Source organism: Pinus tabuliformis, chromosome 6, assembly GCF_031772625.1.
Source record: "Pinus tabuliformis cultivar Carrire ecotype Pingquan chromosome 6, CPIR1, whole genome shotgun sequence".
Taxonomy (NCBI): Eukaryota; Viridiplantae; Streptophyta; class Pinopsida; order Pinales; family Pinaceae; genus Pinus; species Pinus tabuliformis.
In genome coordinates, this window is record NC_142292.1 from 580,628,978 (window position 1) to 580,652,103 (window position 23,126).

At 41.7% G+C, this 23,126-nt stretch overlaps 1 protein-coding gene across 2 annotated transcripts in view; it reads left to right on the forward strand.

Moving 5' to 3' along the window:
• Positions 1 to 23,126, forward strand: part of LOC149259863 (NAD(P)-binding Rossmann-fold superfamily protein) — a 330,444-nt gene that overhangs the window by 49,131 nt on the left and 258,187 nt on the right. For both annotated transcript variants that reach the window (XM_089419258.1, XM_089419250.1), the window contains exons 4-8: positions 19,247 to 19,345; positions 19,512 to 19,660; positions 20,047 to 20,085; positions 20,192 to 20,284; positions 20,446 to 20,544. In XM_089419258.1, coding sequence (XP_089275384.1) covers positions 19,247 to 19,345; positions 19,512 to 19,660; positions 20,047 to 20,085; positions 20,192 to 20,284; positions 20,446 to 20,544 — 479 coding nt within the window. The remainder of the gene's footprint in view (positions 1 to 19,246; positions 19,346 to 19,511; positions 19,661 to 20,046; positions 20,086 to 20,191; positions 20,285 to 20,445; positions 20,545 to 23,126) is intronic.

Below are 23,126 nucleotides of genomic sequence, written 5' to 3' on the forward strand. Positions count from 1 at the left end.
CGGATAAAAGGGAGCAGTGTTCGACCAGTTAAGGCGTAATCCACCACACTAGCCCCTCCTCCATGAGGCCTACACGTGAAGAAGTGGGATTCCGGGAAGCGCGAGAGGCCGTTCAAAATTATCAGCTCATGTGATTCGCCCAATTGCAAAAGATGCCTACTGTAGGTTGTGATGGGGCCTAAAGCGTCCTCCGAGATCCTCTGCAAGTCTACTGAATCTAGGTCAACACCCCTAGTGCAGAACACATCCTCGGACCGGTCATGGAGTGGGACCTGATGATCCTTGGTACGGGCATTGAAGTCCCCCATAATGATAATTTCTCTATCAGCTGAGTATTTAGTGATGTCTGGATATATGTTGGTGAAGGGGTCCCTTTCTACACCGTCGTGGATGGCAAATGGAGATGTGGTTGGGGGGAAGTAACAAACTGCAATAAAGATATCCTTCAGGGGTGGGGCTCCAGTTCTGATTCGGATCCACATGTATCTGGCGTACTCATCTGTATTTGCCACTGTGACTCTGTCTCTGAGCTTGTCTTTGACTAGGCACGCTACTCCCCCTGACCTTTGAGAAGCCTCCTTTTAACCTACACATGTCAACAATCTCAACCCACTTGTTAGGTATAAACCTAAGTCAAAGGACACGTCCTCCAAGGTCCCGTGTCCCGTATTTAACCTGTCGAACAAAAAAACGGCCCTAAAACGTGTTGAAAACGTTTTTTAACGTGTCATGGAAAACATAAAATGTATTCGTTTGTTTTCTTCGTGTCCTAGTGATGGAAGACGAGTATTCAGAGTCTAAAAAATGTTGCCCTAACGATTTTTCTCCAGTTGAATACGTACCCCACGAAATCAATGGTTTAAAGCCCACGCAATTTTTTTTTCGGGGTCCTTTTGCTATTTTCCTCCGATGTCGTTGCTCTCCGTCAATGTATAATCGTCGTGTGGAACTGAGTCATCTCTGTGGACTCATGGAGCCGTTTGGCTGCTGGAAGGTTTGGCAACTTGGCAGCATGTGTGAGGTTCACTAGTTCAGGTAAGTCGTGGCCCGTAGACCATAAAAATGTGTTTGATTGTGTGTGCACTGTGCAACTTACATTGTCGAATTCTAGGGCCGGCATACAAATACAAATAAGTCTGTCAACTGTCCAGTGTCATCTAATCAAATGATTATGTTACGATAATATAATAATGATTATCATTTATGTCAGACGATTTTCAAACCCCGAGCCACTAGGTTTTCATTCGAGCTAGCATGCAGTGCTGAGTGTACCTACTATTTATGTTTAACAGTTTTAAATACTGCATTTCCACTTGCAATACGCTTAATACTATATTTCGGTATATATATCTATATATATATTTTTTATTAAATATATATAAAATGTGTCCCTCGTGTCCTGTTTCTGGGTCGCTGCGTTTCGTATTGAATACTCGTATTTACGTGTCCTCCGTGTCTGGTGTCCTCGTGTCATGTGACTTAGGTATAAAGTTAAACATATGCACATTATTTTCTAATTTTTAACCATAAATTCACTTAAAAAGGCTTAGAATTAATAAAGTTTGGAAAAACATAAATGTGGCCCAATGATAATGAAAGTGGGATGAATGTGGTGACATAGTAGTGAAATGGAGGTGATATAATGGACATAATAGTGAAAGTGTAATGGAGATGAATGATATTTTCAAGACCCAACAAGTTGCTCAACTGTCTCTGTACCATGGCAACCTCCTCCTGATCAGGGATTAATTTACTCAGTGCAATCATATATTTTTTGTGAACCTCTTGATGTTGGTGTGGTTTTCCCCTGCTTCCCCCTCAAGTGCTGGTGTTGAAAGCCATGATGGATGATAGTATTTAGGTTTCAAAACATATGCTAATGCATGCAATGGAACATTTAGCATTTCCCATCGGTTTTCCACCTCTGCACGAATATAATTGTACAAGGTGATATCTCTAGGCTCAACAATGTCTTTAATCTGCCCCAACATGCTATCCATTTGCTCATACACCTCCCCAATTATTGGTCGATCTGAATCTCCAAACTTGATCATGTAATAAATTGGTTTGGTGAATTGCAAAACATATTTAACCTGTGACCAAAAGTACATGTCAAGAATAGTGTCCTTGGTTGCATTAGAACCATCTCTATCAGTGTTAATTTCATCCCATGTTTCAGCACACACCATATTAGTTAAAGCTTGTCTCACCTTCACTAGCCGCCTAAAGGTGAGGTAATAACTGTGAAATCTTGTCTTTGCAAGTTTAAGTAACTGCAACTTGGAGTAAGTGCCATAGAAGTAGTTTACCCTTTTATGCCCTGTGATGAATTTAATGAGTTGCTTCCCTCTCCTGTAAAGCTCATTAATCCACCCACATTCTTTATGCTTCACAATATCATGCATTAAAAGGTTCAATGTGTGAACCAGGCACCCAGACCAAAAGATATGTGGATGAGTATGCTCAATAATTTTTCTTGCTGCCTTACAATTTGCTGCATTATCTGTGATCACTTGAACCACATTATTCGGACCAACATCTTTGATTGATTGCAATAGGAGATCTGCAATGTTTTGTGAAGATGCATTGATGGAGGAGGAGTCATGACATGTAATAAATATTGCACCACTAGCAGAAACACCAAGAACATTTATCAAATGTTGGTTTCTAATATTTGTGCACCCATTTGGTACAATGGATACCCCACAATCTACCCACTCATTTGTAAAACGTGTCAAAGCTCTTTGAACCTTTGCTTTTTCTCTTTCTAATAACGCTGTTCTAGCTTTCTTATAGTGGGGGGACTTGTATCCTTTTGGGGCTTCATTGATGGCCTTTACCATTTCATGCCAATAGGGAGAGTGAAGCACATTGAATGGTACACCGCAAGCACAAAGAAATCAGACTATTTTCCATCCACATCATCCCTCCTAGCAACATTAAGGAAATCCCCTATTGTTCTTTTATCTCCAGAGCTTCCAGAAGTACCATGAGGAGATGAGCTACCAAATCTAGAGGTTGCACTTGATTCAGAATGAGTTTTTTGTTTCTTGCTTTTTTGTTGTGCAACCTCCTCTATTTGGATGTATTTTCTTCTTTGTTCAGATGAAATTTTTGGGCAAATTTGTATCCCCACAACAACCTTTTTATCATCACTATCCATCACCCCACAAAGATGCCTCCTCACATGGGTATATGAACCACTAAATGGTTTTCCTCCATGACAACTATGAGGGCACAAAAATTTGTAGCTTTCACCACCCTTTCCCCCTTCAAGTTTGGTCACATAGTTCCACAAGGTTGTTAATGCAACTTCCCTCTCTAGTGTTTCAGTTTCCCCTTCAGGTTCAACTTCATCCCCTTTCTCTTCAAACTCTTCCTCCTCATCATACATTGGGTCACTCATATTGGGATCACTGTCCTCTTGTGCTTCTTCCCTTCTATTTCTACTCCCCCTTGCCATCATTAAAACCAAAAGTGGAATGATACATAGAACTAGAAGCCAAAAGAACACCATTTTGGAATATGGATATAGGTGGTGGACAACCTGCAAGTAAAAGAACAAGTAGAAACAATGGGAAAGAGTAGGAGAGGGAGGAGAAAAATACAAAAAAAATGTCAAAAAAATAAGGGAGTTTGGGGTTTGCACTTACCTCTTTAGCTCTTGTAGATGAAGTCCTCTAAGCTCCTACTCCAAGCTCCTCCTCCTTCACTCTTCCAAGCTCTCCTCTCTTCTCCTCTCCTCTCCTCTCTTCTCTTCTCCAACTCTCATAAACTCAAAGTGAGTAAATGAGGGATGAATGGGGGCTTTAATCCCTTCATTCCTCACCTTAACCCAAGGTGGACCGACCTCCAACAAGCCAACTCACAAAAAAAAAATAGTTTTTTTGGCCACGCGACGGAAAAAAAGGAAGCGCGTATGGAATCGTACGCGTATGCTATTCGTACAATTCGCCCTCTGAAGCGTAGTGCTTCGTACGACCAAAGCGCCGTACGAAACGCGCTTCGGAAAATCCAAAATGCGCTTCGGACACACGCTTCCGGAATTTCCACGAAGCGTGTTTATCAGTCCGAAACGTGTTTCGGTTTTTCCAAAGTGTGTTTCGGACGTCGCTTCCCCCACGCATCCGTACAGATCGCGTTTCGAGGTTTAGATCCGGGGGGGGGACGTTTCTTGCAACACTGGGTATCTGGTTCGAGCACTGTAACTAGTACTAGCATCTCCTCAAGAGAAGAGGAGCTGGGAGTGTCACAACAGGTACAACAACAGGGAGAGTAGCAGATGGAACCTCCCACCACTGGTGGAAGGACTAGCCGAGAGGTATGACAAACTCTGAGTGACGCAGAGGAATTTGTTGGAGCTCCTAGAGCTGAGAAAAGGCAGTGTAGACAACCTAACAGGGACCAAGCATTGGTAGCTCAGGTTGAAGAACCTTCTAGTTTTCGTGAAGCTGTACAACACCAGGTATGGGTGGATGCCATGGTAGAAGGGTACAATTCCACTATGACAAATGATGTCTGGGAAATTGTACCAAGACCAGAGAACATATTAGTTGTGGGTTCGAGATGGATCTGCAAGATCAAGTATGCTGCAGATGGTAGCGTAGACAAGTATAAGGCTAGGTTCGTCGCAAAAGGATGTGCTCAAAAGGAAGGAATAGACTATGAAGAGACCTTTGCCCCAGTAACTCGGTATATCTCTATCAAATCCATTATATCCCTTGCAGCACAGATGGTATGGGAGATTAACCAAATGGATGTCAAGATAGTCTTCTTGAATGGGGTGATTATGATAGAAGAAGAGGTATATATCGAACAACCAGAAGGTTTCGAAACACATGAAAAGAGAACTCATGTGTGTAGGTTGAAGAAAGTTTGGGCTGAAACAAGCACCCAAAGCTTGGTATGGTCGAATTGATAGCTACTTACAACAGTTGGTATTAATCAAGAGTGATGCCGATCCCAATCTTTATTATCTATTGGTAGAAGGTGAGTCGTTAATTCTGGTATTATATGTGGATGATCTATTTTTGACAGGATCATCCAGACTCATAGAGGATTGCAAGAAGAACTTGGAAACATAATTTGACATGAAGGATTTGGGGCTAATGCACTACTTTCTGGGATTGGAAGTTTGGTAGCAGGATGGTGAGATCTTCCTTGGCCAAGGTAGATATGCGTCAGAAATTTTGAAAATATTCAGAATGCAAGATTGTCGACCTATGGCTACGCCTATGATTACCAATTGGAAGAAAATAGATGCTTTTGGAGACAAGGAAGTGGACCCCACCTTATACAGACAACTCATTGGGTCACTTATGTATCTGGTCAACATCAGGCCAGACATATGTTATGTTGTCAACACCCTTAGTCAGTTCATGGTGGAACCAAAAAGGGCGCACTGGACACCAACAAAGCACATTCTCAGGTATATACGAGGAACAATCAATTTTGGATTAAGATACGCCAAGAGCGATGATATCGAATTGAGTGGATTCACCGATGTAGATTGGGCAGGAAGTTTAGTAGACAAGAAAAGTTCCACTGGGTATTGCTTCCATATTGGATCTGGGATGACCTCCTGGCGCAGTAAGAAGCAAAAGTCTGTAGAACTGAGCTCGGCTGAAGCGGAGTATATGACAGCTAGCAAAGCAACAAGTGAAGCTATATGGCTCAGGAAACTGCTTGTAGATCTATTCAAGAAAAGGATGGAACCAACGAAAATCTTTTGTGATAATCAGAGTTGTATCAAGCTCTCTAAAAATCCAGTGTTTCATGATCGCTCCAAACACATTGATATTCAATGTCACTTTATCAGGGATTATGTTCAGCGTGGGGTGGTACAGTTGGAGTATACTCCCACAGGAAATCAAGTAGTAGATGTACTCACCAAGGCTCTAGGAGAACAAAGTTTGTCCAATTTCAGGAACAATTGGGTATGTTGGAAAATCCTTTTCATTAGCGTGATGCAACGTTTGAGAGGGAGCTGTAGTACAGATGCAGCGTCGGCAGTGGTAGTGGCAGTGTCATGGGCAACAGTATAATAGCGGCAACAACACAGTGTTGGTGGAAGCAATAGTGCGGAAAGGAGATGCTTCAGAGACAAAGCAACATGCAGTTGGACATTGTTGCTAGAGCACTTTCCTCGCTAAGAGGGAGTGTTAGTTTTTGGTAGTATCAAATGTGCTCTAGCCATGAAAATTGGTGGAGAGGCTAAGGCACATGAGTTCTAAAGAACTTAGAAACTATTTGGTGAAATTCCACCCGGATTGTATTTTATTAAAATAATTAATATTTTTAATGGGGTTCCTAAGTCTAAACTTAGGAAAATTAAAGTATTAATGGGTATTAATCAAAATATGGGTGAGAATGTTCAAGAAAGCGGATCAAATCAAGATTTAACCTTAGTTGTTGATTAGAGACTTAATCTCGACCATTGAAGTCTCAACGAGAAAAGTATAAGAAGGAGGCTTGGGGTTCATTTGAAGACACATAGAGAGTTGATCAGTTAGTTCGATATTCCTAGGGTAGGGTTGGCTAAGGAATTTGAACAAGTGATCAAACAGTGAGGACCAGAGGTAGTACTGGAAGGAAGTGATTTCCAGTTCCAGTGAATATACTTCAGAGAAGGCAGTGAAGGATCAAAGAGCTAGCGCACTGCCAAGGAGGGACAACGCAACAACTGGAGGAGGTTGACGCAGAATTGCTGGGGGATAGAAGAGATGAGTGCCAAGAATCATTGTGGGTGATTGGCAGGAGAAATCTCGATTTCTTAGTAGCAGAAGCAGCAACAGCTAGGGTGACGCAGTCAGAGGGAGTCTCCACGCAAAAGCCACGCAGTGACTGCGTAGGTTCACGCAGAGACTGCGCTGTGGGTCATCTAGGAGTTGGGGCGAGTGCAAAATCTCCAGATTCAGTGTGAGAAAATTTTCTATTAGTTATCTTCTCTGAGTGGATTGCCATTTGTTTGAGGCATCCAGATTGTATACAAAAATTTATTGCCAATAATAGAAACCCTTAGATCCGCTGCACCGGTTTTCCCGCATTGGGTTTTTCCGGGGACTATTGTCCAAAAACAAGTGTGTCAATGTGATTGTTCATACGCCGGTGTTTCTCTTGGCTTTTATTTTCAGTTCATAATTTGTGAAGTCTGCAGTTGAATTTATTTTGATATTTACTGAAGCATTGGTAAATAACTTATTATTGTAAATAAGTAGGAGAAATAAATCAATCATTGCAACAAAATTTTCACAGGCAACACTGGTCAAACCCTGCAACAGATCCTGAAATTCGGCCTTGTAATTCGTCCTCTTTTCCAACCACACATGTGAGAAGAAGAGTTGCCCAATGAGCTATACGAACCAATTAGATGAGGAGAGAGAAGAATGTGTGAGATGTGAGGATGCCAAATGAGGTTTGAGGTCTCTCTCATTTATACAAGTCGTTGGGGGTCAAGGGACATGTCCTTTGGGCTTCATGAGCCTACATGATGATGTGGCTAACCTTGACAATTTTCACATGTGTGGGCTTGACCTTAAAAACATACTTCCCCTTTTCCAAATTTGATGATCTTTAGGTCAATTTTGGTCCTTTCGAAAAGAGGAATTCAATGCAATAATAATCTCCTTCAAATGAGCTGTCCAAAGTTGAATCTGGCCCTAGTTGTCAATTTTAATAGAAATTGTTGTCCGGGAGATGTATTGATGGTTCCTCTTGTAGGATGTGTGCCGAGAGACATTGTTGTCTGGGAGATGTGTTGATAATTCCTCTTGAAGGGTGTGTGCTGAGAGACATTGTTGTGCAGGAGATGCTTTGAGATGGATGATATGTATCTTTCCTTATATTGAGTTTGAAAGAGAGAGAAACTTGGATTGTATTCTCTTCCTTAGGCTGTGGGCTGAGAGACCTATTGATAGGTCAGAAAGATGAATCTTGAGAGAGAATGAAAAACTACCTCCCTAGCTAAGAGGGAGTGTTGAAATTCAAGATAGCTATGGGCAACATCATCAAAGCATGGAGAAGAAATTATTTTTTGATCAACTACAAGTCAGATATATCACTCCTTCAAGTCGGCTTCTAGGGAGGCATCATGTCGGCCTACAAGGGCTAATTAGGCCTCACACTACACCTATAAATTGAGGCTCGTTGATCCTCATTTTGACCATCAAGCAAGCAACGAATTTGGTCTGCAATCAATAGCAATTTCGGTCATCTATTATAGGCATATCCTCAAGTGTGAAGGGTGAAAGAGAGTCTACTACAACTGCGTTGGCTTACTCTTTGTCTAAAGATAAAAGCAAACTCTATCTTGGATATATTCATTGTTTGGGCTAGCATCTTTGTGGAAATTTCTAACACGAAATTCTACTATAGTAACTGATTTATTTCTCCTACTTATTTTCCACAATAAGTTATTTACAAAACCCTTTAGTAAATAAACATGAAAATAAATTCTATTGCAGTTGTCACATAATAGCAGAGAGAAAATAACATTGATATTCAAGCACAAGAATCAATCACATTAACATAGTTAATTTTGGAGAATAGTCCCCGGAAAAACCTAATGCGGGAAAACCGGTGCAGCAGATGAGGGTTTATTTATTATTCTTCAGCGACAATCTCTTTACAAGGAACGATTTTACAGAATATAGAGACACCTCTGAGAGAAACACTTGAGACAATTTTCCTCGTTGCTTTGAAGAAATTTTGACACCTTGGAGACCCTCCAACCTTCACTGCATCACCTCTGTGTCCCTTCTGTGTAAAGCCTGCATGCGGACTGCGTCCCTTGCTGCGCTGTCTCTCTGATCTTCCCTCTGCGCTGCCCCTCTGATGCTCTACGTCACCTCCTCCTCAGTCTCTGACTCATGCTGATACCCTTCTCTTCCTTCACCTTGCAGCTCTCCCTTTGAAATCGAACTCCATCTCCTTGAGAATTGATTTCCCTTGGGTTGTTGAGTATTTTCCTGGTGTGTCTCCAAATGACTCTCAAGTCTTCTCTTATACTTTTCCTATTGATGAATCAACGACCGTGATTAAGTCGCTAATCAACGACTAAGATTAAATTAGACTTGATCCTCGTCTCTTAGAAGCTTGTCACCCATACTTTTTTTTTTTTGTAGGTAAGCACCCACAGGGGATTTGAACCAGTGACCTATCACAAGGAGTGCCTTAACAGTGCACCCATTCACCGTCAATCCAAAGCCCTGTGGGCATTGTCATCCATACTTTCATTAATACCCATTAATATTTTTATTTTTCTAACTTTAGACTTAGGAACCCCATTAAAAATATTAATTATTTTAATAAAATACAACCCGGGTGGAATTTCTCCAAATGATTTCTATATCTTGGAGATCTCATGTGTTCTAGCCCCTCCACAAAATTTCGGAGCTAAAGCACATGCGATGCTACCCAAAATCAACACTCCCTCTTAGCGAGGTATGTGCTCTAGCAATACTTCCCAACAGAAGTATCACACTAATCCACGACATTGGTCCTCTATGCTGTTGATGCTCGGCTTGTTGCTCCTCATCTACTGCGCTGCTGCAACCTGTATTGCTGCCCATGACAATGCCATTGTCAATGCTACATCTGTACTGCAACTCCCTCTTAATATGCTGCATCATGTTGGCGATAGTACTGCCATTGCTAACTGCTGCACTACAACTCCTTGTACTATCTGCTTCTGCTACTGAAACAGATTCTCAATCATCCCCATCTTCTCCCTGAAATAAACAAACTTTGTTCTTCCTAGAGCCTTGGTGAGAATGTCTGCCACCTGTTCTCCTGTCGGAGTGTACCGTAACTGTATTGCCCCTCATTGGACACAGTCTCTGATAAAGTGACACCTGATGTCAATGTGCTTCGACCGATCATGAAAAATTGGATTCTTAGAGAGCTTGATGCAACTCTGATTATCACACAAAATATTGGTCACTTCCATCCTTCTCCTGAATAGATTCACAAGCAACTTCCTAAGCCATATGGCTTCACACGATGCTGTGCTAGCTGCCATATATTCAGCTTCAGCTGAGCTCAGAGCTACGGATTTCTGTTTCCTACTACACCAGGAGGTCATTCCTGATCCAATGTTGAAACAGTACCCAGTGGTACTTTTCCGATCTACTGAACTTCTAGCCCAATCTGCGTTGGTGAACCCACTTAGTCTGATGTCATTGCCTTGGGCGTACATTAGTCCATGCTTGACTGTTCCTCGTATATATCTGAGAACATGCTTGGCTGCTGCCCAGTGCGCCTTCTTTGGTTCCACCATGAACTGACTGAGGTTGTTGACAGCGTAACAAATGTCTGGCCTGGTATTGACTAGATACATCACAATCTTCTTCCAGTTGGTAATCATTGGAGTAGCCATAGGTCTACAGTCTTGCATTCTGAACCTTTTCAAAATTTCTGTAGCATATCTCCCTTGTCCAAGGAAAATTCCACCCTTCTGCTGCCAAACTTCCAACCCCAGAAAATAATGCATCCGCCCCAAATCCTTCATGTCAAATTCTGCAGCTAGGTTTTCCTTGCAGTGTTTGATGAGCCTGGATGAACCTGTTAGAAAATGGTCATCCACATATAACACCAGAATTAGAGGCTCATTCTCTACAATCAAATAGTAGAGGTTGGGTTCTACGTCACTCTTGACGAATCCCATCTTCTGCAAGTAACCATCGATTCGACCGCACCATGTTCTAGGCACCTGTTTAAGCCCATACAAGGCTTTCTTCAATCTGCATACATGAAATTTATTCTCATGTGTCTCAAAACCCTCTGGTTGTTCAATGTATACTTCTTCTTGTATCACCCTGTTCAAGAACGCAGTATCGACGTCCATCTGGTGAATCTCCCACCCGATCTGTGCTGCAAGGGATATCACGGATCTAATAGAAGTATACCTGGCTACGGGGCAAAGGTTTATTTGTAGTCGATCCCTTCCTTTTGAGCATACCCCTTAGCCACGAACCTGGCTTTGTATTTTTCCACATTGCCATCTACAACATATTTGACCTTGTAGATGCATCTCGAATTTACAACTGACCTGTCCTGAGGCCTAGGTACCACTTGCCAGACATCATTGACCATTATGGAACTGTATTCATCCACCATAGCATCTACCCATACTTGATGCTGAAGGCCTCCTGAAAACTAGAGGGTTCTCCAACCTGAGCCACCAAGGCTTGGTACCTATCTGGCTGTCTATGCTCCCTTTTCTCGTTCCTAGGAGCTCCAACGAAATCCTCTGCATCCCATAGTATCTGTCGATGTTCTCGGCTCGTTCTTCCACTGGTAGTTGGTAGATCTATTTTCTCCTCCTTTTCCTGAGACTCCACTTGTTGTGATACCTCTGGAATTTTGTCTTTTGGAGAAATATTGGTGCCGGTTTCTGCTGGTTGAAGTGGCTGGACCAATGGATCATCCTCTCACTTCTCTTTGAAAGGCATTTCTCGGGATTTCCTAAAAGCTCTATCTTCCATGAACTTTACATCCCATCGAACTACAATCTTCCTATTTCCTAAAAGATAGACTCTATATGCCTTAGCATTCTCGCTATATCCCACAAGATATCCTTTTTCTGCAGTTTCATCCAATTTCTTCTTTTCTTCAGGTATATGACAATATGCCAAACTCCCAAATATTCTGAAATGACTCACCTCAGGCTTCTTACCGGTGAAGACACTCTCTGGAGTAATCTTACCTAATGCCCTGTGAGGAGTTTGGTTCTAGACATATACTGCTTTGCTGCATGCTTTTGCCCATATAAATTTGGGCATATCCTAATCATGCAACATCGCCCTTGCTGCTTCAACAATAGTCTTGTTCTTCCCCTCTGCTACTCCATTCTGCTCCGAATTATAAGGAGCTGTCCATTCTCTTCTGATGCCTTCCCTTGCACAGAAATTAGTGAAGTCCTTATCAATGTATTCTCCACCATTGTTTGAGCGCAACACTTTTATTTTCTTCCCTGTTAGATTTTCAACCAGAGCCTTAAACTCTTTGAATCGATCAAAAACCTCATCCTTGGTTTTAGAAAGTAGATCCAAGTCTTCCTGGAATGGTTATCAATGAAGGTGACGAAGTATTCGACACCACTAAGAGCTTTTGTGGACATGGGTCCGCAAATATCTGAGTGTATCAATCCTAGAACACTCTTAGTCTTACTGTTACTTTTGGAATAAGCCACTTTGGCGTACTTGCCTAGTGCACACCCTCTGCATACATTGTCTTATTTGGTACTCAACTTTGGAACTCCTGTGTGTTGGAATTTCCAAGTCTAGTTGTTAGAAACCCTTCATGTGCTTTACTGATTTATTCATACCTACTTGTTCTGTTAATTAACAAGTTATTTACCATGTAAATACTGGAAATAAATACAAGTACATGCTCAACACATTATAGATAATCAATTGAAGAAAACAAAACAAGCACGTAAGTGACACCGTTGTTTTTGGACCAATGTCCCCAGAAAAACCCAATGCGGGAAAACTGATGCATCTATCTGAGGGTTTTATTATTATGCAGTTTTTGAATACAATCTGGGTGCCAAAATCGGCTCACCCAACAGAGAATAATCTTGGCAATAGTACCTCTCTACTCAGAAGTAGATATTCCGGCTGAAACCTCGGATAAACACTTCGGCAGCTTCTAGCTCCAATGTGCCCCATGAAAACCCCAACGTCTGCCTCTAGGGACTGCGTCAGCCCTTCCTGGCTCTGCGTCAGCCCTTCCTGGCACTGCGTCAGCCCAATAACACATGCGTCAACCTCTAGAGCCTCTACGTCACCCACGTTGGCTCTCTAAGGCACTGCGCAACACCTGGTTGCCTCTGCGTGGGCCCTAGCTAGCTCTGCGTGGCCTCTAGCTGGCTCTGCATCCCTTTCTCCCGACTTCTGTGCTGATTCTCTCGGTACTCTCTATGCCTCTGCTTCTGTATTCACTACCCCTCGCTGCTGATCACTGATTCTATCTCTCTTAGCAAACCCCGCTCTAGAGAATAGAATGATTGATCACTCCAGTGTATTCTCCAAGTGACCCTCAAGCTTCCTTATATACTTTTCTCATTGACAAATCAACGACCGAGATTAAGTCCCTAATCAAGGACTAAGATTAACTCTGGCTTGATCCATGACTTTTGGACCCTTCAACACAATTTTATATTGATACACATTAATATTTTATTTTCCCTGAGTTTAGACTTAGGGACTCCATTAAAAATATTAATTATTTTAATATCTCCCAAACTGTTTAGAATCTGCCCAAACCATTTCTGGGTATTGGAGATCTCATGTGCCTTAGCCTCTCCACCAATTTTTGCGGCTAGAGCACATTCGATGCTACCGCAAATCAACACTCCCTCTTAGCAAGGACTGTGCTCTAGTAATACTCCTCACTAAGTATCACCCTGATCATTCGACATCAGTCCCTGTGCCGATGCTAGGCCTGCTGCCCAACATCCTCTGCACTACTGCTTCCTGAATTGCTACCCATGGCCTTGCCACTGCCATTGTTGTATCTGTATGACAGATCCCTCTACATCTGTGCTGCTGCCCATGGCCTTGCCACTGCCATTGTTGCATCTGCACTGCAACCCCTCATCATGCTGCATCGTGCTGCCCATAGCACTACCACTACTAACTGCTGCACTGCAACTCAGTTACTGAGAAATAAGTAACTGATCTCCCAACTTTGACATCTCTGTTAGGCTCGAAACACTCCTGATGCTGAAGCTCCTTCTGTCACTGACAAGTGCTCCCTCTTTGACCTCTGCGCTGCTGCAATTATTCCATGCATCTCGCACTGTTGCACACCTCTCTGTGCCATCTTTCACTGGTGCAACACTCCCGTGCTTCTTGCACTACTGCCTTACGCTGTCCTAAGAATCCTGCACTGTAGCTCCCTCTGTCGCTCCATCCGCATCGGTCTCTACTGACATCCGCCAGTACTGCTACTCCTCTTTGGGGCTCCCGTAGTAAGGTCTAATCCAAGAGGCTGGGTACCTCAAGGATCTTGCCCCTCATCGCCTGTAGTCCGTCTGACTACAACTTGATGTCTGCCCACTTCCGCTCAAGTGGTGTGTGCACTCATGGCATAGTCATCGTTTGTCTCCACTTCCTTCTCTGCCCTTGCTGGCGCAGCCTTGGTCTCGGATGCCTCTCCCTTGCTCTTCTTCCTTGGACACTGGGTCACATAATGACCTAGTTCCCCATAGTGGAAGCATTTGACCTTAGAGAGGTCCTTCTTCCGTTTCTCCTGCTTTCCCTCAGATGCTAGGGCAACATCCACCTCCTCCTCCTTCTTGATTCTGATCCCCTTGCCACTTCTTACCGCCTTGCTCATCCTTCTGATATCTTCTTGGCGAAGAGCTGCCCACATTTCCTCCCAATCTAGAAGGGTTGCCCTACTTAGTATGCTCTGGACAAACACCTCCCAGTCTTCAGAGACTGTGTTCAGGGCTGTTCTCACTATCAATTCTTGATCCGACGTGGCACTTATGGAAGTCAGCTGATCCCGGATCTCCTTCAATCGTCCGAGGAAGGTGTCGATCTGTTCTCCCTTCTGCATCTGGTATGACCGCCACTGATTTTCTAGTAACATCCTTCTTTCCACAAAAGTATGCCGGTACAATTTCTCTAGGGCCTCCCACATCTCATTTGTTGTGTCATTTCCGGCAATATGTGGTACTACATGATCCTTGATCTCGTCAAGGATGATGCTCTTGGCCCTTGCCATTGCCTCCTCGTACTTGTCGTTATCAGCTGGGTCAACTCGGATCGCTATTGTTCTCAAGGCAAAGTGCTTGACACGATTCCTGTCTAGAACGGATAAGATTCTGGCCTTCCAGACTACAAAGTTTGAGGCTCCGTCCAGCCTGTCCTAGTCTCTTAGCCCGTTCACTGCCATCTCGCTGCTCCCCTACTTCCCTCCTGGAAGTTCTTGGTATGACTCCCTCTGAGCCTCGATTTCCCTCCTGGAAACCCTTCTGCCAATGTTGAGATGCCCCCACTCTGATCGTTAGTGTAGTTGCACCACTGATTCGGATTTCTCGGCTAGAAATCCTCAGTAGCAACTCCCTCCTCCTTGGTCTTGCCCTGTTAGGTACTGTTCTGACTACCGTACCCCACCAGTGCCACTCTGCAACTTACCCACAACCTCCTAAACCCCAGCAAACTGAAGGTTAGAGCTCCTAGGCTCTGTGCAATCAAGTACTAGCTGAAATGCTCCCCTAGCCAACTGTGTCAATCCTCCTGGGTTCTGCGTGAGATTTTTTTCCCTCCTTAGTCTCTACGTGGGCCTCTTCTTGGCTCAATCTTGATGACGCAGGCACTGCGTCACCCCTTCCTTGCTGCTACTCTTTTAGGAACAACTTCTGTCACTCGAGACAGCTGTTTTCTGCTGTTGTTGCTCTGCTTGGCTGATGTCCTCAGTTCTCCTGTGATCTGTAACCATGCTCTGATACCATGTTGGAATTTCTAAGTCTAATTGTTAGAAACCCTTCATGTACTTTATTGATTTATTCCTACCTACTTGTTCTATTAATTAACAAGTTATTTACCATGTAAATACTGGAAATAAATACAAGTACATGCTCAACGCATTACAGATCATCAACTGAAGGAAACAAAACAAGCACACAAGTGACACTGTTGTTTTTGGACCAATGTCCCCGGAAAAACCCAATGCGGGAAAACCGGTGTAGCTATTTGAGGGTTTTATTATTATGCAGTTTCTAAATACAATCTGGGTGCGAAAACCGGCTCACCCAACAAAGAATAATCTCGGTAGTAGTACCTCTCTACTCGGAAGCAGATATTCCGGTTGAAACCCTGGATAAACACTCCGGCAGGTCCTAGCTTTAATCCGCCCCACGAAAACCCCAACGTCTGCCTCTAGGGACTGCGTCAACCCTTCCTGGCTCTGTGTCAGCCTCTAGAGGCACTGCGTCAACCTTTAGAGCCTCTACGTCACCCACGCTGGCTTTGAGGCATTGTGCAGCTCTTGGTTGCCTCTGTGTGGGCCCTAACTGGCTCTGCGTGGCCTCTAGTTGGCTTTGAGTCCCTTTCTGTGCTGATTCTCTTGGCACCCTCTCTGCCTCTTTGCTTTTGTATTCATTGCCCCTCGCTGCTGATCACTAATTCTATCTCTCTTAGCAAACCCCGCTCTAGAGAATAAAATGACCGGTCACTCTGGTGTATTCTCCAAGTGACCCTCAAGCCTCCTTATATACTTTTCTCATTGACAAATCAACGGTCGACATTAAGTCCCTAATCAACGGCTAAGATTAACTCTGGCTTGATACATGAATTTTGGACCCTTCTAACACAGTTTTATATTAATACACATTAGATTCCATTAAAAATAGTAATTATTTTAATATCTCCCAAACTGCTTAGAATCTGCCCAAACCATTTATGGGTATTGAAGATCTCATGTGCCTTAGCCTCTCCACCAATTTTCGCGGCTAGAGCACATACGATGCTACCCCAATTCTTCTGATTCTTCCGAGAATTCTTAGAGCCCCATGGTGTAAGTGTTCCATCCTCCTATGCCATAGTTCATTCAAATCTTTTACCCCACTGCTGCCTATAAGTGCCATTGGAGATTCTAGCTGTAACTTATAGAGGCTGTTACTTCTGACTCCAATTTGGGCCTTCTTTTTCCAACTCGGATGTTTGACATATACTTTCTTCCCAATGAAGAAAACATCATAGCCCTTGTTTTGTAATTGAGATACAGAGAGTAAGTTCATTCCCAATCCTGGCACATGCAGCACATTGGTTGCTTGAAGCCGATCCACGGCTTCTGTTTGAAAGACTATAGTACCTCTTCCTATGCGGGTACATTTTGACTTATTTCCCATGGTGATTTGGAAGTTCATCTGTTCTTCCTGATAGCTCGAAAAACATTCTCGTATTCCTGTCATGTGCGCAAAAGCTCCACTTTCAATATTCCAAACCTCAGAGGAAGCAGAACTTGCTAAGCATGCGACTTCTTCTTCGAGTCTGGAAGCTAACACAGAATAGTTGTGATCCATATTCTTCGTGCTTTCCTCTTTCCTGGGAGAATTGCGTGAGTCCTTTTGAGTTGTTGCCCAGCATCATGCTCCCAACTCATTGCAGATTCTCTAATCTTGTTGCTCGATCTCTGTTCCGATACCATGTGGAAATTTCTAAAACGAAATTCTATTGCAGTAACTGATTTATTTCTCCTACTTATTTTCCACAATAAGTTATTTACAAAACCCTTTTGTAAACATCAAAATAAATTCTACTGCAGTTGTCACATAATAGCATAGAGAAAATAACAGTGATATACAAGCACAAGAATCAATCACATCAATACAGTTAATTTTGGACAATAGTCCCCGGAAATACCCAATGCGGGAACACTGGTGTAGCTGATGAGGGTTTATTTATTATTCTTCAACAACAATCTCTTTACAAGGAATGATTTTACAGAATATAGAGACACCTCTGAGAGAAACACCTGAGACAATTTCCTTCCTTGCTCTGGAGAAAATTTGACACCCCGGAGACCCTCCAACCTTCACTGCGTCACCTTTATGTCACTTTTGCGTGAGGACTGCGTCCCTTGCTGCATTGTCTCGCTGACCTTCCCTCTGCGTTGTCCCTTTGATGCTCTGTGTCACCTCCTCCTCAGTCTTTGATTGATGCTGATACCCTCCTCTTCCTTCACCCAGTGACTCTCCCTCTGAAATTGAACTCCTCCTTGAGAATCGATTTCCCTCAGGTTACTGAGTATTTGCCCGGCGTGTCTCCAAATGACTCTCAAGTCTTGTCTTATACTTTCCCTGTTGATGAATCAACGACCGAGATTAAGTCCCTAATCAACGGCTAAGATTAAACTAGATTTGATCCTCGTCTCTTAGAAGCTTGTCACCCATACTTTCATTAACACCCATTAATATTTTTATTTTGCTAAGTTTAGACTTAGGAACTCCATTAAAAATATTAATTATTTTAATAAAATACAACTCGGTGGAATTTCTCCAAACGATTTCTAGGTCTTGGAGATTTTATGTGTTCTAGCCCCTCCACAAAATTTCGGAGCTAGAGCACATCAGCTGCTACCCAAAATCAACAATCTTGTCTCATTTGAAAGGCTGAATACAACAGAGGTACTCGCACTCCTTTTGGACACAATTCTGAAGTTGACCGAAGGCTTTTGGGCATACTTTTCTTCACAGCCCATTGACAAAATTTCATGGAACTTCGGCCCTCTATTACAGTGATCTTAGGACTAGATTTTGGCCCTCTTGAACAGATCATCTTGTTGAACAAAAGTGGAATGTCTCTCTTGTTTTGTGCAGACTTTGGTTGAGTATATTATTGTTGGTTATCTTGATATTGTTGGAACATTTGATGTACTGTTGAAGGACAGAATCTCTCTCTCTCTCATAAGGAAAGAATTCTTGGGTTTTCCCCTGGCTGTGAGCCTAATCTTGGTGTCTTTTGTCTCTTGTTTATTGTCTATTGCTCATTGTCTACTGTGCTCTCTATTTACTGTTCTTGTTGAAGAAATTACTGGTTGAAGTTTTTCTTGTATAACTACTTATTGACTAAAGTATAAAGAAGAAAATTTTTCGATCAATAGAAGTAGTTATCAGTTTTGAAAAACTATTCTAGTCATCACTACTCTAGATTTTCAACACTAAGGAGAGGTCAACAGCTGTTGGTCTGTTACTGACTATAACTGCTGTTCTTTATCAGGGATGTTGTCCCAAATAATCATTGTGTTGTCACGTGTCATATCCATTGCACTGGTTTCTTTGGTTTTATATTTCAGGGATACTGAAATTACTCTATTGTTGCAAACATCAGCATCAGGACAAATTCGGCAAGGTTTGGAAAACCAAAATGTCATAAAAATTGAGAAAATATCAGTGAAAATCCGCAAAGATTGGCTTGGTAAAAAAATCACAATTTCGGGGTTTTTTTTCGCTATAATATCAGGATGTTTGCAACACTGATTTCTTCCAAATGGATAAATCATAGAATATAAATATACTTATTAATACATGCAGATATTTATTTTACATGGGATAAAGATGCTATGTAAAAAGAACTCATAACAACAGTTGCATCATACACAATTTCCTGTATTTGTGAACTAGATGTGATGTCAAAATGCAAAAGATGTACAAGGTTTCCTAAAGAAGCTTGCACAATACATTTCATGCAAGCAAATATAGACATAATATCTCCTGATTTTGGTATCTCAGGAAAGGCTCTTGCAAACGAGTTTGCTCGTTTGGGTGCCAAGCTTATCCTTTCATCGCGACGGGAAGCAGAATTAGAGCGTGTTAAAGCGGGACTGTCAGGTATATTATATAATAACACTGTTGTTTTCAGGCAAGTGTCTGCAGTGTCTTGACTCTCTACAACTTCAAAATTATGTTAAGGCTATTTGAAATTTCAAGTTATTCTTGGAAGTAACTCTGTTCCTTGCAAATGGTAACTGACCTTGATTTTATGGTTTATTTTCAGGTAAAAATGCACCCCATGGGGTGATGATACTACCACTGGACATCGCAGCAGGTGTTGATGCGATTGAAGAAGCTGTTCATAGAGCAGAATCTTTCTTCAATGGTGCTGGTGTTGATTACATGATTCACAATGCAGCCCATGAACGCCCTGTATGTAAATGATTCCTATCAGCAGAATTATTAAATTATTTCAATTGAAATAGTATGAATCTGGTTGGAATATGTTCAAGTATACTTGTAACTTATTGGCGGTCACATTGTCCGACATACAATAGTTTAAAGCTTCAGTCTGTAGAATACGTTACTTTCTTGATGTATGTTGGGAATGACTTGCCAGCTTTGGCCATCAAGATCAATTATTGATTATTTGATTTAAATGAGTAATGAAATAATAAACTATTTGATTATAAAATTGAGAAGCTGTCAGAACAATACAGATATGGCTAACCAAGATAAGCAGGGAATATTTATTGGCTATAATGAAAGTACATACTTTATTGTTGATGGATACATTGCTTGATCTTTTCCTCTTGCAGAAAACTCCAGTTTTGGAGACGTCAGATGACGATCTTCAGGTCTGTTGAAATACTTTCTAAGTTGAATATGCAGTGATGAATCTATATCATTTTATGTATGAAGTGGAAAAACTGGTTGTAATAATTACATTCTTCAAAACTTCAGGCTACTTTCAATGTCAATGTGATTGGAACCATAACACTTACACGCCACCTGGCGCCATTTATGCTAAAGCGGGGCAAAGGCCATTTTGTCGTGGTATTTTTTGTAACTTTACTTCCTTAGAACTGTTAGGTGCAGAGAACAAGTTTATGATATTTGCAGAAAATTTTCATTCATTTAGGGTTGTTTCTAAAAAAGTATTTTACCCACAAATGTTTATGTTTTTTATAAATTAATACAGCAGTAACTTTTTGCAGATGAGTAGTGCTGCTGGGAAAACACCTGCACCTGGTCAGGCTATCTATGCAGCTTCCAAACATGCATTGAATGGGTACTTTGATACCTTGCGATCTGAGGTACATCAATGCTGCATTTTTATTACATCTTTTGTAGTAAAAGTCAGATACATGTTGGCAGTCTTTCTTCTTTTCACTATTTAGCCTTATCTGCCTGTCTGCTGTTTAATGCCCTTTTGAATTGTTCTCGGCTTTACCTAAACTATCAAATGCAGGCCTCTATGCAATTTCTAGAAGCACCTAGCTACAGGGAAGTAAACAATCAATTCCTTGTAAAATCTCCTATAGTTGAGTTTCCCTTCTCAGTTTGAGAACTTGCAATCTTCAACTTATCATATTAGTAAATTGTGTTTCAATATTATTTCTGCATTTTTTCCATTCAAAGGCCCTTGTTGGATCTGTTGTCGCTCAGATTGTATAGGCACTGCGACAATGACTCAGGTCGGGGGCTGCCACTCTGATCTCCGACCTCTTCATTCTAGTTGTCTCCCAACAACAGGGTATGAGGGGGTCGTCCCTATGAAATGTGAGGATGCAAGACTTATTGGCAACCAACAAGTCCGGGAGACACAATTGATTTTGGCAAGTTTTTAGAGGTCAGATTAAATTACTTTGTGAAATTAGTGCCTTATGGAGTCAACCACTTGCTTTATATCAATTGAAGACCAAATGATTGGATGAACAACCACTACTTAATGGATGCTTGACTATCCTAGATGAAATGCAAATCCTACAAACTAGGTGAAATGCAGGAATCTTGGTTTATTTTAATTAGATGCCTAACTAAGTGTATCCCTTGATCTTTATCTATATTGAGCCTAGTCTCTAAAGTAAGTGGCAGAGAGAAGTCAAGGTGAAGCAAGCAAGGGCTTGGTTAACGATCCCTCTCCTTGAAATCTAACATACCCGATGTCTCTGGTGCTGCAAAGACTATGGCTCTGATGACTGCAAGGTCAATGTTTTTAATATTAAAGGGATTAGACTTCTCAAGCAAAGATGAGAAGGGTGTTCCTATTTTCCTATCAACCAAGCTTATGCTTGGGGGTAAATTATTAATGCAAGACTAATTCTGGGATGAGATGCAAGATTATTGAGTGTCTTCTTCAGGTGAGATTGTTTAAAACTTTAATGTTCCTTTAAGTACCTAGTTATGATTGATCTTAAGTTATGACAATAAGTACTTAATAATGGTAAATAAGAGGCAATCTCAACCACAAGGAGTTGTGCCAATTTTACAAGTGCCAACAAGATACAAGAGATAATCAAAAAGTAATTTCCTAAGTGTTAGATAATCACAAGATAAATGCTCTGAAAGGAAAGATTATCAATATGCCGAAAACCACAGTAGATATTAACCATGAAACAGTAAAGGCAAATATGTTACTTGATTGCTCAAGATGGCTAATGCTCTTTAGACACGTAGGAGCCTTCCAAGCTATACCAACAAGATAATGCCAATATTTTAATTAGATTCCTCAATGCCAATTATTCAAGAGATATTCAATTGAATTCACAAGGCCTCAAGCTAAGAACACTTAGATCTTTACATCAATGTGTAAGAGAACAAGAGATACCAATATCCAATGAGTTCTTAGATTTACACTTAAGCTACCATTCAACAAGGTTATTGGATTATGTCAAGTGCTTTAGAAAGTCAGCTTATTAGTGCAAGAATTTAAACTTGAAGTTTAAACAAACTCTTCCACAGTGTCTTAGCATATGAAATACTTCACCAATTGTTAAACCACTTTAGGAAACAATGCATACAATTTCTTCCTTAATGAGCAATTATTAACAAATGAAAGCCTTATGCTGTTTGTGTTACATTTAATGAGCAACTATTAGACTTTACGACAGCAGCAAGTAAATTTTGCTTAGGATGCCAATTGTGAAGTGCATGTGAATGCCAAAATGCAAATGAAACAACTACTTGAATAAACTATTTTTGCCAATACCAAATTTTCAATGAATTTAACTCTTCTAAGTACCAATGCCACAGTTATGATCAGACTTTAGTATGCAGTCCCAGATAATATGACAGTCATCAATAAATCATTAAGCAAGCCAACAATGGCTGGCCAAATTGATGCAATGAATTATTAGATTGCTTAGATAACTTGATAGGTGCTTTTTAGGTCACTTTCAGGAGATTTTTTACCACTGTTATGCAATTAATGATAGCTGTAAGTGAACAGTGAGGTGACTTAGGGTTTGAGGATGCAAACCAATAGGCACCTAGTAGAGGACTATAGAGAACTTGCCCAAGATTTCTTCAGTAGTTAGGCCATCTGCAACCACAAATTTTTTTACCAAGTTCTTTGCAAAACACCAAAAGTTAGCTCAAAAAAAATCAAATGATAACCCACAATGACTGAATAGGGCCAAGGAAGCTAGGGGATGGCTAGACGAGAGGGCAGCAAGGCCTATTAAGCCTGCGGCTTAGGAGAAAAGGCCAATGAAGCCTATGGTCAAGGGCTAAGAGGTCCTAGAGGCCTGCGGCAACAGGGGAAGGCCTCTCAGAGGCTCACGACAGGCTCTTCAAGGGCTGTCGTCTAGCTAGAAAGGAGGCTGAGGCCTCTCTTGGCCTGCGGCAAGGAGAGAAAAACCCTAAAGGGCTTGTGACAAGGTGAGGAGGAGGGAAC